At 37.8% G+C, this 16,254-nt stretch overlaps 1 protein-coding gene across 32 annotated transcripts in view; it reads left to right on the forward strand.

The window, feature by feature from the left end:
* The window catches only part of DST (dystonin), a 428,859-nt gene that overhangs the window by 306,596 nt on the left and 106,009 nt on the right, over positions 1-16,254 (forward strand). For all 32 annotated transcript variants that reach the window (XM_019734620.3, XM_019734625.3, XM_019734626.3 and 29 more), the window contains 6 exons: positions 869-1,417; positions 2,463-2,639; positions 10,651-10,774; positions 13,809-14,017; positions 14,648-14,965; positions 15,426-15,592. In XM_019734620.3, coding sequence (XP_019590179.3) covers positions 869-1,417; positions 2,463-2,639; positions 10,651-10,774; positions 13,809-14,017; positions 14,648-14,965; positions 15,426-15,592 — 1,544 coding nt within the window. The remainder of the gene's footprint in view (positions 1-868; positions 1,418-2,462; positions 2,640-10,650; positions 10,775-13,808; positions 14,018-14,647; positions 14,966-15,425; positions 15,593-16,254) is intronic.

A 16,254-nucleotide genomic window follows, 5' to 3' on the forward strand; every position in this document is an offset into this window, starting at 1 on the left:
AGAAAGGGACTCTAGCCGCCTGAGTCCACCCCACCTTCCCTGATGGCTGAGGTAATTACTAGCTCTGCACACCTGTGGCCTCTTTGCAGCATACTTGCCGGAGACTCTGCCTTCTGCCTTCGGAGTGGATTTTAGTTCCTGGCATGTGTCAGGTTCTTTGGGAAGGTTCTGCATATGTGATCTCATGTACTCCTTTCAGCAAACCTGTGATGTGCAGGGGTTATTGTCTCCATTTTCAACATTGCAGGAAACTGAGGCTCAGTAAAACTCGTGGCTTCCGTTTTGTTTTGTTATATGTGTCCCTCTAACTTCAGTGGGCTTCTCTGAATGTATGTTGTTCTTGCTTAATTATTGTCATAGTATTTTTATAGCTTTAGAATTACAAATTCCTTTTCTTTTAAATTTAAATGAATTTTCAAGATAGTTCATAATAAAAAGTATTGCACCCATTTGCTCAATACGTAGGTAAAGACATTAGCAGTCTCTTTACAGTAGTTGTGAAGAAGCAGTGAGTAAAATGAGACCTGGTTGTAGATGCTTGTTTTAGAAATGGCACAGACATTTGTTACATTTTTTTCCAAACTTCTCTTAAAAACAGTACTTGTGCTATGTGATTACTTAAGTCCTTTCTGGAGAAGATTGGAAATCTGCTTAAAATAAGATTAAAGTTCTCCAAATGCAGCTTTTGCTATTCTGAAATTCATCAGTAAAAGGGAAATACTGTGCATCTGGAAAAGGTTGATGAGAAGCAAGTTGTCTGCCTGGAGGTCATTTAAGTCTGTAGGTCCTGAGGCAACAGACTGCTTCCTCCAGCCTCAGTGTAACCTTGTCCTTGCTTTAAAGACACAGTCGGTTTGTTTTCATGTAGGCCCAACACGAGAGGATCATTTCTCAGCATCAAGCTGTCCTCATGGCCACTCAGTCCGCACAAGCCTTGCTCGAGAAACAGGGTCACTATCTCTCGCCGGAGGAAAAAGAGAAACTGCAAAAGAACATGAAGGAACTCAAAGCGCATTACGAAACGGTGCTGGCTGAGTCAGAAAAGAAAATGAAGTTAACACATTCTCTGCAGGAAGAGTTAGAAAAGTTCGATGCTGATTACAGCGAGTTTGAACACTGGCTGCAGCAGTCAGAGCAAGAACTTGAAAACCTGGAGGCTGGTGCAGATGACTTAGATGGTTTAATGACCAAACTGAAGAGGCAGAAGAGTTTCTCAGAAGATGTGATTTCTCACAAAGGTGATTTGAGGTACATCACCATTTCTGGAAACAGAGTGTTAGAAGCAGCCAAATCTTGCAGCAAAAGAGATGGCAGTGGGAAGGCTGACCAGGATAATATTGACACTTCTTCAACTCACAGAGAGGTCCAGAGCAAATTGGATCATGTGACCGATCGGTTCAGGTCTCTCTACTCTAAGGTAATTTTATTTTTATGTTTTAAGGTGAAGATCAATCTGCGATTATAGTTTTACTCTATCTTCTTAACTGTTGTTTTGGGAATTAGAAGCAAGAAACCTAAAAATATGAAGCAGGGAAAATAAGTTTAATCCTACTTCCCTCAGTCTTATTCATCTTCTTTACTTCTGAAAAATGTGTTTTAGGACTAGGTCTCTGAAGTTATTTTTTCAATTAGTTTGGAGTGATTTTTAGGCAGCCATAGCTTTAAAACGCTCTAACACCCAATATGACCACCAGGTGGCGTTTATGCTTTTTCTCCAAACGAACAGTGCCTTGCTAATTTTTGCAGCCTCTCAAGCTTGAGAACTCAAGTTTCATCTTAGATAATTTCCTTCACAAGTACGGCAGGTGCTTCTTTTACAGATAATAGTTGATCAGTGTATTATTTTAATGTTTGATGGCTAACAGGCTCTTTCAGCTTCTCTTACTCACATGGACAAGTAAGAGCTCAAAAAAAAAATGTAAGAAAACATTTCCCTGTTTACTATCTAAGCTGAACAGACTGACGAAGTTGCACAAATGATTTGAAAAGCGTCATTGAGTCTTGGCCTTTGCTTCAATCTGATATAGATTATATGCCCTCCTTATGTTAATCAATCTTGTGCAGCATATACAAGTGATTTATTAAGCACCTTCAAAACCTTTCCATCAGATACATAGCTATTCACATGGTGTATAAAACTCAGTTGGAATGTACCCTGGTAGATCAGCCTCTTCTGATGATTAATATCTAAATCCTTCAATCTGGATTAAGATTCAGCCCTTGTAAAGATGTTTTCAAATTGGCATAAATTGAAGACTAATCTCATTTTTATGGTACTTTTTGACTTGTCAGAGGAAGCTTCTTCATATAAAGGAGAAAAAAACTCAACCCTCCAGTTTTCACTCACTTTGGTTGAAGTGTGGTGTTTTCTAAGTTACATAACTCATAGGTCCTAAGGCTATTTAATACATACAAAAATAGCATATTTTAATCCTCCACCCTTTTCTCTTTTGTTATTTTAGTGCAATGTCCTTGGGAATAATCTTAAAGATCTGGTGGATAAATACCAACATTATGAAGATGCCTCATGTGGACTTCTTGCTGAGCTGCAGGCCTGCGAGGTCACAGCAAACAAACACTTATCTGAACCCATTGCTGTGGACCCGAAAAATCTGCAAAGGCAACTAGAAGAGACCAAGGTAAAACAAAAAGAGAGACACAGAGAGAGAGAAAAGAAAGAGATCCAACCCTTTAATAGTCTTACCGAAAACCTTTTACTTCCCCACACTTGTGGTAGTTTCACCTAGGGAAAGGGGACAAAGGATAGGAAAAGTATACTTCTCCCTCTAGAGGGAGTTATAACTAGTTCTCCACAGTCAATTCATTTCTCTTTCTGATGCGATTGTTTTTCCCACTGTTGTTTAACTGGCTTGATTGACATTGCTGTTATTGCTTGTTGCCTGCATCCTACCGCTCCTTCCTCCCCAGACAAAAACCAGTATTGTCTGGGCCCCTTGTTTATCTTATATATTTTGTTTTTTGTCTTTCTCAGACATTAGAATTAAGCTAATGAGGGCAGAAGTTTTTATTTAGTTTGCTGTACAGACTATAAAATAGTACCTGGCCCACAGTCACTATGCAGTAAGTTTTTGTTTAAGAATGGACAGGTGAGAGGGAGGAAGGGATGTCACTGTCACATGCGGGAACTGAGGACCAGGATTGGTGTTCCTATTTAGTAGTCCCGTGATGCACAGACACAAACTTCAGTTATTACCTTAGCACAGTTCTAAGAAAGTCTGCTTGCTCTTTCAAAAATGTAGACTTGATGTGGGAATTGCATAATTGTGGAGGTCTCAGTCCTACCCACAGTGTCGAAGAGAGTCTCTATTTCTTAAATTGTAGGCATATTTTAAGATCCTCGTGTAAGGGGAGATAATTTTTGAAATATCTTATTCTTATTTCATATGACCAATAATTTTGAGTTTGGAAGTTTAATTTCATAAATCTATTCTGTGATTCCTTTTAGCAGGTGAGTAGCAGTAGCTGATTTCTACGAGAGCTAGAAAGAAAGTGAACACTGTATTGCCAGTTAAATAACTGCCTTTCAGAATTTAGTTGCATCTGTTAGTTATAGAATCAAAACTCTTTATTGTGCCATTAGCAAGGAAAACAGACACCCCACTGAGTGAGCTTAACATTAGGTATTGCCTGACACTGGTGATTTCTGGCTGGGAGAAAGTTAAGTCATACCCTGGGGTGAAATGCGGCCGATGAAGACCAAGGCAGAGAGAAGGGAGGTGGTAGCATGGGACAGAAGTATAGGATGAGAGGAGGGAGGACACATGTGGGGAGGTGAAGAGGCTGGCAGCACGGCTGGGAGAGTTTAGCTATCCCTACGTTAGGCATCAGGGAGATGTCTTGGGCCACGTCAGCTTCCCTACAGAGAGGCAGCCTCCCCCGACGCTGCCTCCTTCCTTTGGATGTACATTCTCAGTATTGGGTGTTTTGTTTTGTTTTGGTTTTTCTCTTTCCCACAAACACAAGCACAAGAACAGATCTGTCTTAATTAACTTTCCAGTTCTCACTTGGTTACTTTTCCAAGGGCAGTAGATGTGGGAGGGTCAGAGGAGGGGCTATTACATAAAAGCTACTATTTTGGCAAGAAATGCCAATAGCTTAAGAGAATTATTAAGATTTCCTATATTACATTTAATGATGTAATTGGGTATTTTTAGTATAGGAAAGTGTATAAAATAGAAATAACTCATTTTAAGTTAGATATACGAGATTGGACAATTAAATTCGTGAACTCATCCTAGAAAAAGTGCTACATACCTCACTGCTGAATATCACTACGGTCGCCTTTGAGGTACTCCCTTTGGGAAGCTATGCACCTGGTTTACCCTTCAGAGCAATTTTGGAACTCTTTTTCTGGAATGGCCATCAGAGCTGTGGTTGTATTATCCTTGATGTCCTGAATGACATCAAAATGTCTTCCTTTCAGTATTTCCTTTAACTTCAGGCAAAGAAAGAAGTCATTGAGTGCCAGATCAGGTGAGTAGGGAGGGTGTTCCAATACAATTATTTGTTTACTGGCTAAAGCTCTCTTACAGACAGTGCCGTGTGGGTTGGTGCATTGTCGTGATGCAAATACCATGAATTGTTGGCAAAAAATTCAGGTCGTCTAACTTTTTCCCGCAGCATTTTCAGCGCTTCCAAATAGTAAACTTGGTTACCTGTTTGCCCAATTGGTACAAATTCATAATGAATAATCCCTCTGATATCAGAAAAGGTTAGCAACATCATTGCAACAAGTTCACGAACTTAATTGTCAGACATCATATATTAGGAAACACTGCATTCAGTATAAAAATAATTTTTATGTAACTAGAGCAAAAAAGAAAGAAAGAAAGAAAGAAAGAAAGAAAGAAAGAAAGAAAGAAAGAAAGAAAGAAAGAAAGAAAAGAAAACCCAAAAGAATATTATGGCTTTTAAATTAAGCAGAAACATGAAGTAATTATAAAACAGAGAAAAACATACTTGATATGTGGTCCAAAAAAAGATTTCTCTAGTCCTGAGGCAGCTAAAGAAATGTAAAAAGGAGAGCAGTGTCTCTAAAGAGAATGAATTCTAATTAAGCCACAGCATAATTTTAAAAATTAAATGTGCAATTAAGGTTGTTCTTGGCATATGTACATATTTTCCTCTCAGTTGATCTCAGCTTGTAGAGAGGATACATTTTTATGAAAATGAGACAGTCCCCGTTTCTTTCATTTTACTAACATTTAAACATTATTTTCTTTAACAATAATATAAGCACAGAAGAATATTACAAAAAATCAGCCTTCTCTACATTTACAATGCTAACTTCTACTTATATTCTATTGTATAATAAATGCAAGTTTGGGGCACCCAGTTGGTTCATTTGAAATAATTTTGTCCAATAGCGTGTTATTTTAGCATTATTATTCAAAGGACTGTTAGCTGTATTGCCAACCATCTGATAATACTGGGCTGTAATGACACTTCTCAAAATCTGCTTCCAGGGAAATCAGTGGATAATGCAAAATTTTTGCCCCATACAAGGCACAGAAAGACAGGATTTGGGGACCAATCTAGAGGCCTGAGTTTGGACCAGGCATGGAGCTAGGTCACACTGACCGACAATGTCAACCTTCCAGCCCTGTGCTGATCTCTGGGATGGCCATAAGTCAGGAAACTTTTATGAGCTGGACAAGTACCTACAGCTTTATAATTTCTCCCTTTTCTGATGACCAAGCTGGAGACTAAGGTCATAATCTTGCAGTGTTCCCTGTCACAGATGCTTCTTTCATGATTTAATTTCATTGAAATCCATTACAAACAACATATGGTACCCGTTTGAATACTTTAATTTACAGGGTCTCCCCTCCCCAAAATTGTACTATAAACAATTCCTAATCCTGATAACATGTTAGGAATTAAAAATATTGACTCTCTTGAGCATAATTATGGAGAGAAAAGACATGGAATGTGTTGAAAAGAAGAGATGCTTCTTTTGTCATCCATTTCTGTGTTTTAAGATGGTAGGTAGGGCCATCTTTGGTACTGGATGTTTTTATAGAACCATGATAACTTTTACATATACAGAGGGTGCCAAAAAAATGTATACACATTTTAAGAAAGGAAAAAGAAACTACTAAAATTGTAATACAATGAATGATGCTAGCATTCATTTGATTAACTCCGTCTTTTGAGTGAACATCATACTACACATTGCTACTGTAATTCAATTCAACTTTGAAAAGTAATACATAGATAACATCTCTTAAAATGTGTACTTTTCTTAGCAACCCCCGGTATTTGTTTCTGTGGTAGACATTATGTGCTAGGCCCTTTGCCAGCTTTTGTGAAGACACAAAGATTTTTAAACTCTACCTTGGCCCTCGGGAAACTCACATTTTTTTAAAAAATATTTTTTTAGAGGTACCTTTAACCTTTTTTCATATCCTAAATAACCATGCAGTGCAAACAAACTGCCCCTGTGGCTTTAGTCTGGTTCTAGGTGAAGTTCCTTAGAACTTATTATGTAATAGTTTCTTAACTAAACCTTTGGGAGAATTTTCCAAGCAGATCCACTCCGATACAGATTCTTTGGCCTCTTGGAACTCTGTAGGATCTGGTATGCTGATCATAGATCCCATGTTGGTCACAGTTTTGTGGACTTTCTGATATATACACAACTGCCTGTATATTGTCATTATTTCTTAGATATGAAAATCAGTTGAGGAAATTTTTGCCATTGGCTTTAGGCATTTGTTGTCTTTTTTCTTTGTTGTTGTTGTTGAAGGCTGAAGTAGAAGAGGATCTTTTAAAATCTTATACCTGGTATCTTCTTTAATTTTTTTTTTAGTTTTTAATTATAGTTGACATACAATATTATATTAGTTTCAGGTGTACAACATAGTGATTAGACATTTAAATAACTTACAAAGTGATCACCCCAATAAGTCTAGTACCCGTCTGATACCATACATAGTTATTACAATATTGTTGTTATTATAAAACAGTACACAGTTATTACAATATGCTGTACTTTACAACCCCGTGGCTGTTTTTGTAACTGGCAGTTTGTACTTCTTACTTCATTCCCCTTTTTCACTCACCCCCCTGACTCTTCTCCCATCTGGCAACCATGAGATTGTTCTTGTTTTTTTTGTGTGTTTTTTATGTTCCACGTACAGGTGAAATCACATAGTATTCATCTTTCTCTGATTTATTTCACTCAGCATAAAACCCTCTAGGTCCATCCATATTGGAACAAATGGCAAGATTTCATTTCATTCTTTTTTATGGCAGAGTAATATTCCATTGTATATATGTATCACCTCTTCTTTATCCATTCATCTGTTGATGGACACTTAGGTTGCTTTCATATCTTGGCTATTGTAAATTATGCTGCACTGAACATAAGGGTGCATATACGTGTATCTTCTCGGATTAGTGTTTTCGATTTCTTTGTATGCCAGAAACTTTTATGAAGGCCTACTATGTGCCAAGCACTGAGCTACGTAGTGATAATACAAACCTAAATAGGATAAATTCCTAGTTCTCGAGGAGATTACAGCTTGATAAAAAAGACAAATTCACTGATAATCAAAGGGTATTTCTGAGAACTCCTGAGGGGAATACTTACAATTGGGGTAAGGAGTTAGGGAAGGCTTCCCAGCTGAATTTTAAAGGTTGAATAAGAGCCAAGCTCAGGATGATGGAGGGGTGGGGGTCGGTTGCATGGGCAGGTTGGTGTGTAGAGATGCTAAGGCACTGGGTATATAGCATGAGCAAATAGCTAAGAAATAACCATGTTGTTGGACATTTCTGGAACAGAAAGTGGAGAAAGATGAGATTGAAGATAGAATTAAGGAACAGATTTCACCGGACCTTTTATTTATTAAAAAAGGACCTTTGCCTTTATTATGAAGACAATGGGAAGCTACTGAAAGATTTTAAAGAGGGAAGTGATATACATAGTCAGATACGTATTTTCCATAAAATACATTGGCAGGGGGCTGTATCAGGCAAAACAGTGGAGGCCGGGAGCACAGTTACAGTGCTTTTTCCAATGAAACGAGAGACTATCCTGCAGTGATTCTGAAATACAGAGCAGAGGTCTGATTTCAAAAACCAATATACGAATCAGGTAAAATTATCAGGGCTTGATGGTTGATTTGCCTGTGGAAAGGAGGGCAGAGAGTGCAGGAGGAGCGTCAGGCTCACTGCTTGGGTAGTGAGATGCCCCCGCACGAGGAAGTGTAGGGTAGGGAATGAGATGATGGGTGCAGATTTGAATTTGAGGTGGCTCTTTACACCCAGATGGAAACATTCAAGAGGCAGTTAGAAACCTGGGCCCGTGGCCAGGGATGAGTTCATCTACAGTCAGACATATGGGAATTTGAATTTACAATCCAACTGTGAGACTAGAAGAGAAGCTTGAGTACCTTAAGTGAAATGAAAGCCAAGCGTAAGGCCCGTGTGTCCAGGCGGCCCATTTGGACAGAGGTGTGAGGAATGCAGGGCCAGACTTGTGGAAGATGGGTCTGCGGTTCCTGCCTCTACCTCTTTCTCCTCATTCCGGCTGTTGACATGCGTCTGCTCACTCACAGAGCTCCAGGGACCGCGAGGCAGCAAGTTAAAGGTTACATTATCCTTTCTGGAGCAGCTGACAGTGAACCTTTTCCACGTTCTCTCTACTTTTAAACTTTAGGGAAAGAATTATTCTGGGCTCATTTCCATCTCCCTCATCACATTTGTCCTATCTCTTTTTTCTCTCCTCGTCACTTAAAATATAAGCACCCTCCATGATTCTCTATGGCCTCCTTCTCTGGTATTTCTGTGCTTTCTCCTTTAGCGACCTCATCACAGCCTTGGCTCCCAGTGCTTTATGTTGGGCTCTAGCCTGTATTCAGAGTCTCCTCCATTTCCAGCTTTGCCGTTGCTTTCTATAGGAGTGTCCTGAAAGCACTTTGAAGTCATGAATTCCCAAACAGATTCTCTTTTGCTCCTAAATGTGCTTCCACTTTGGCTGGCAAATTCCATTAATTACCTACCTCCTCAAATCTCCTCTTGTCCTTTGTAGGAGATTATAGAACATTCTGTGATGATCTGCAAAAGTTCTCTAATGCTCTGTCCAATTGTAATAACTACCAGTCACACCTGGCTACCTAGCACTTGAAATGTGGCCAGTACGACTGAGAAATTGAGTTTTAAATTTCATTTGCTTTTAATTGATTAAAATTTAAGCGCCATGTGTAGTTTGTAGCTACCATATTGGTCAGCACAGCTTTAGATTATCAGTCAACTGATTTTATGGACTCTTTCCAACCTCGTAACCAATTAATTCTGCTTTCCCCTCGTAGATAGGCCCTGTCTGAAGTTGACACTGCTGAAGGTGCCCTTAACGGGTGTCTCTGCTTCATTTCTTCCCCATTTAATGTATCCCACACAGTGTTATTAATATAAATTTAGCCTTCCCTCAGACAGCTCTGAGCACATCAGCTTCTTACTCAAAAGCCTTGAATGACTCCCTGTGGCAGCAAGATAAAATGTGAACTCCTTATCGTGACGTTTGAAGCCTTTCAGTCCTGGTACTTCTTACTCACCCATATACATTCTCAAACTGCATGAGACCCTCCTCTTCTCCGCTGATGTTTCTGTCCCTGTCGTGCGGGAGACCCTGCTGTCCCTTTTGTCTGCAACCCACCGACGACTCTCTTTCACTCTCCTCCACTCTCCTCCTCTCTCCTTCGTAGCCGCAGCAGTTATATTGGCGGCTAATTGGCTAACTGGCTACAGCTGACGGCCAATCAGCCACAGCTGACGGCCATCTACTACCCGAGCCAGCACCCCTCCACGTGAGGCCGAGAGCCTGGAAACTACTTTCTGGGGCTCTGTCCCCACAGTCCCCCTCCTTGGTCCTTCTGCTCATCCTGCAGGGAAATGTTCTTACTCTCTACTTCTACAAGCCCAAGTCCACACGCCCTTCAGGACCCATCTCAATGTCACTACCATCGAGGTGACCCTCATTTTCCTCCCCAGATAGTCCCCCTCTCAACTTCCAGTAGTCGTTTTGTTTGTTTGAGTTTTTTTTTTTTTACTCACCTTTGGTACTTATCACTTCCTGCCTTCGACTAGAAAATGCCTGTGGGCACATTTCACGTCTGTTTGATTTTTGTATTTTCACAAAACATTGCACGATTTTTTGAATTGGTTAGATGTCAAGTAACGTTTATTGAATTCACCGAAAGAAATATGACAATAGTGAGTCACGATCTCCTGAAATGGAAGTCCATAATTATCTTTGCACATGGAGTAGAAACGGTCCCAAAGGTTTTCTGCTGTGTGTTTGTTTTTTGTTTTCTGGTGGCAGTGGGGGTTAAAGGGGAATTCAGGCTAAGGGTGGAGGGTTACAGGGTCAAGAATCAGGCCAGTTATCATGAAAATATGCTCGAGGCTTTATTTCAAGACTGAACTTGTATTATTCTGACTGGCTGATGCTTTTACTAGTGCCACTTTATAACTGGCTTTGTTCTAGAATTCTGGAGTAAGTTTATAATGATGGAAAGTTTATTCTGTCTAATTGAACCTTATCCTACTATAAGTCTTTTTTTTTTTTCATATTGGAAACATGTTACTTAGTTCAACTGACTATAATCGAAGCATTTAATCCTCCAGGCTCTGCAAGGACAGATATCAAGTAAGCAGGTTGCTGTAGAGAAACTGAAAAAAACAGCTGAAGTGCTTTTAGATGCCAGGGGATCTTTCCTTCCAGCCAAGAATGATATCCAGAAAACACTGGGTAAGTGTTCATTTCCTTGTTTATTCTCTCTCAGGGAAATTCTAAATGAAGCTATTCTCCTAGATATGGAGAAAAGTTTCATTAGTTAGTACATGCTGTGTGACTTGCGTCCTTTCCCAGCGACATGATGCTTGTCAGTCTGGGAGAAGGTATACCTTCTTTGGCAGGTGTGTTAGAATCTTGGGTGTGGGGGCTGTGTAGTTTGAAAAGGGTATATTTAAATTTTAGTTCTATATTTAGATGTAACAGAAACTCTTTTTGTAATATTCAGTACATAACAAGATGCTCTTGGTTGATGGGGTTGGCCAGAGCTAGACTCTCAGCCTGTGGCCAAAATAGACTTTTGATGGGACCTGTCTCCATTAAAAGCAGGAGCATGGATTTCAGAGGTTCAGAGACATGTTTTAAATAGTGTTCCCATGTCTCCATTTTCTAGAAGTCTCTGAGTGGTCTCACAGGGGTCCAGCTACCCTAGTTGTTCAGTGACACTACAAACTTGTATCGCGGTACAGAGGTGCTTTTGTGCTCTCACAGTGCCTTTCTTGAGAGAAAAAGTATCGTATGTTATTCTTTGTATCTACTCACAGTATTTAGTTTATACTAAATGCACAGTGGATTATCAATAAACATTGTTTACTGTCTTATTGTGTTTTTTGTTTTGACTTGGCTGCCCTTCATAATATTTTTAATGTGTGGTTTGAGGTTACCACGTATTTCTATGTGTGAAATAAAAACTTAACACAACAGTTGGTTAGACATATGTCTTACTCCAGTGAAAACATGAATTAAAATCTGAGTAGAAATTTTAGATAAAGAGAAGGATGAGTCTTTACTCTTCTAAAACCACTCTGTAGAAGGTAAACCTTTTTCCTTTCTTCCAGACACCCAGACTCTTTTGATCATGCACCCCTATCAAATAATTTTTACTATGTACCCTCATATATGCATGTATATATATATGTATATATATATATAAATTACATAAACATATTGATATCTATTATGTTATGTGTATTATAATTATAAAATGCAAAAAACTATAAGAATTTAAAGTATAAGATAAAAATATGGATGGAAGCTCTAATGTTTTTTTCCTGTATCTCAGTGCACTTTCTTGACATCCCACATTGGTGACCACTGCTATAAAGACTTGGGCATAGAGATTTGGAGGAGAAAGAAAGACTATATTATATGTATTTCTGTTATTTTAAGAGGCATTTTGACTTTTTCCCATTGTTAATCATGCATCATCTCACATGTATTTGTTTACAATCCATATGTTACATGCTTTTAAGACTTTAAAACCTTTCTGGCATAATTTCCTAGGAATCTGTGTAAGAATATTTACGATGTAGAGGAGTTTCTCTAAGATCTGACTTCTAAGAAAATCAACCACTTAAAAAAGAGTAACATTCTTTGTACATTCTGTTTTGTACCTTTTTCTAAAGTAATTTTTAATTGCTAAAATCAAGAATTTACTTTATTGACAATATTTTATCACTAAGAAGTCCAGAAACACCAGTAACAATTCAGTGTGTTAGTTTTATTAAAATAGCTTAGGAAATCACTTACCATGGTTAAACAGATAGCTGATGGTACCCTGTTGATACACAGTTTGCCCATTTCAAAAGCCGCTTGCCTGCCAATCATGACCTGCAATTCAGAGCATCTGCTACTATGACTTTCAAATGAGGGCTCATATTTTCTCTGCTGATATATAGCTTCTTGGTGCTTATTAATTGTCCCCCCAGCATCCTCAGGGGCTTCATTGTATTTTAATGACAGGAGCATGATTATCTTTTTAAATCCTTTCAACATAACATCTCACTTCAGTGAAAATTTGTTAAACTGTTTTCTCATGATATAGTATTAAAACAATCGAAAAGAAATATTGTTTGTTTATATGGATTATGTTCCCCGGGCCAAACACAAGCATGTGGTAGTTAGTTTTTATAGAGGTGTTTCAGGTCCAAATTTTCTTCTACTGAAGCATTCTACAGTGTGTCAGACTAAAACAATTCAGAAATAATCAAAATACTTTTCAAACTCTTGGAAAATAAGTGATAAATTAACAATTAAAAACAGATTGTTTTCCAGAAAGAGCAAGAGAGAGAGAGAGATGAACACATTAAAACCATTGTTCTTGGAACTTCTCATTGGTCTGCAGTATAGAATGTAGAATGTTAAAAAGTAGAGCTTTATATCCAAGTGAAAACTAGGCCAAAACGTGTTGGTTTTGTTTGTTTGTTTGTTTAGCATCTTAAGTCTTTAGAATTGAAAGTTAATCTCATCTGAGCTAGCTTAACCTGTTAACCTTGTTTATTTTTCCTTTTAGTCTGCTATTGAACTTTTCAAATAAATTCTCTTTGTGTATATTTTAAAATCATGATCTTAACCTTTATTATAAGTGGATTTTCTTCCTTGTGTATTTTCTCAATACATTTACATTTGTAAATTTCTGTGCATTTGAGTGCGTAGGATGTGATGGATGACAAAAGCATTTTTTTATGAAAGAGAGAGAGAGCTCACTTGAGGGAGAGGATTTTTATATATGTAAAGGTTAATTCTTGACAAGTCCTTATGACTGTGTATTGTTCCTTGACAATAGCTGTGTATGATTGTCACCTTTATCCCCCATATAGTTATCAATAATTATGGCTAATTTAAAATGTTAGATTCAGGAAGGGGATTTATTTCAACGATTTGCTGTTTGGACTGCTTTCATCTCTTGAGGACAATTCAAATGTTTATGCATCCAAAAATAAAAATCTCTTCAAATGCAGATGATATACATATTAACCATTTTAAAACAAATACTTGGTTTTCATTCTCCACTGTGATGTTTTCTTTTCTTTTTTTTTTAAGGTTTTATTTAGATGGTGCTCTGATTTTGCATTATGAATTTATCATTTAAACTTTTTTTCCCTTTTTCCAATTTTGGTGTAGAAATTTTAGGATTCACCTTAGGTATTTTTGAAAAGAAATAGTGCCAAGAGAACTTTGTGCTTAACGTTTCCTGATCTTTTTGGACTAGATGACATTGTGGGGAGATACGATGATCTGTCCAAGTCTGTTAACGAACGAAATGAAAAACTCCAGATAACCCTGACCCGCTCACTGAGTGTGCAAGATGGCCTGGATGAAATGCTGGACTGGATGGGAAGTGTGGAAAGTTCTCTGAAAGAACAAGGTCAAGTGCCCTTAAACTCTGCTGCTCTTCAGGATATCATCAGTAAAAACATTGTAAGTGACATCCTAAAGAGAAAAATAATCCCACTTCTAGATTTTAAAAAAAAGAACCATTTAATAAACTCCATAGGACAGGTGTTTAAGATAAATGTAAAGATAGAGAAAAAGACGTTTTCTGACTATAACTGTGGAAAGCAGTGCTTGCACAAAGGCAAATGTGTAAGACAATTTTTCTGCGAAGGAATATGGAAAGAGCTCTGTAGACTTTTTTCATGAATATTATTCATTATACAGGGCTTACGTGTACATCAAGTCCTATATTGTTTATCATTGCTGCAGCCAGCTGCACATGAGATTAATCTGATCAATCTTGTTGTTGTCCAGCCTTTTAAAAATTAGGACCGTGGATAATCCCCAGGCTCCGTTAGATCCCAGGGGTCGCTGAGTAGCAGCCATCTCCTGCCTCACTCAGGCAACTAGCCAGCTGTTCTCTACTCTCCCTTGAAGAGATTTGGGATGGGATTTCTCAAGGGACAGATTAAACTTCTCAGTCAGTCCCAAGCCATTAACCTTCCTTAGTCACAGGTTATTCAAGCTTATGTTGTTATGAATAGCAATTTTTTAAAACTCTGGGACATTATTTGTAAACATTATAAAACCTATGCAATATTTGGTTCATTTCAGATGTTGGAACAGGATATCGCAAGTCGTCAGAGCAGTATAAATGCCATGAATGAAAAAGTGAAGAAATTTATGGAAACAACAGACCCATCCACTGCATCTTCACTACAAGCCAAAATGAAGGACTTGTCTGTTCGGTTTTCAGAAGCAGGTCATAAACACAAAGAAAAACTTGCCAAAATGGAAGAGCTAAAAACCAAAGTAGAACTGTTTGAGAACCTCTCAGAAAAGCTTCAGACATTTTTAGAGACAAAAACTCAGGCTCTAACTGAGGCAGATGTGCCAGGAAAAGATGTTACTGAATTATCCCGGTATATGCAGGTATGTCTTCCTTAATATTCAGAAGGCTGATCAAGTATGTTAACAGTTACGACAAACTCATATATTTATTGGCAGAATTAGAATGTGCCACCATCATTTTAGTTGCTGATGGATTGATAAAGATCTATGCTTTCCTCCTTTGAAAACTGTAGACCTTGATTTCTCCTTGAAGCCTTTGCTTATTGATTAGAAATCAATGTATTTCACACATACACTTTCCACAGACCATGGATGATATATAAGTATTTTATGTGCCAGAACCCACAAAGAGACAGAATGTAGAGAGTTTACTGTATTCTCCTTCAAATAGCCTGCCTGCATGTTTATTTATATATAGGAATACTGGCCATAGGTAGGGTTTCCTTATGTGAGATTCTGGTTACACACATAACTCTTGATGGAATGCCATTTGAAGATCTAGCAACATCTTATAGTGATTAAATATCTAAATGCTTTGTAGGAATCAACTTCTGAATTCTTAGAACACAAAAAAGATCTGGAGGTTTTGCAGAGTCTCTTGAAGGAGATATCCAGCCATGGCTTGCCAGGTGATAAGGCTCTGGTTTTTGAAAAAACAAATAATTTGTCAAAGAAATTCAAGGAAATGGAGGATACCATCACAGAAAAGTAAGCACTGCTTAAGAAATTGGATTTTATTCTACTTGATACTAATTAGATTATTTTTATTTACTTATGTAGATACCTGAAACAGTTTTGAATATTTGAGAATAAGCATAGGGATATTTTATAAGTGCTTTGATGTTGATTTTGTTTTTGTTATTAAAATTAAGTGTATTTTTGTTAAAATATTTAGAAGGGAATTTCAAGATTTCTTATATAAAAGTAGAAAGCATTATGTAAGAAAAATGGTGATGGTAGTGTATTACTGACAGTAACCTAAACCCACTATTGTGTCTGAAGCCTTTAGCAAATACCACATTTTTATTTGCAGAGGCAGAAATAACCTTGAAAGATAGCTTGTGGTTCTTGCTTTCTGGGCTCAGCTCAGAAGCTGGCCTTTTTTGTTTTCCTCTGAAATAATTTACTTTTTAAAGAGTTGTAGGTAAGGCATAACTCCATGAATAAACAAGATGAGAAACAAGAGAACGAACCTAAGTTGAGCTACAAAGCTGTACGGGGATAAGCCTTGTAACTGAACTTTATATTTCTGATCTCACATTTGTTTAAAATATATAGTACGTCTGGTTTTGCTAAAGTTTATACAGAAGACCCCCAAAAGATAGAAAATAGTTGTTTTTCTTTCAGCTATTCTGTATTTCTTCCTAATT

The sequence above is a fragment of the Rhinolophus sinicus genome, chromosome 2, assembly GCF_057876585.1.
Source record: "Rhinolophus sinicus isolate RSI-liver-muscle chromosome 2, RSI-T2T, whole genome shotgun sequence".
Lineage (NCBI taxonomy): Eukaryota > Metazoa > Chordata > Mammalia > Chiroptera > Rhinolophidae > Rhinolophus > Rhinolophus sinicus.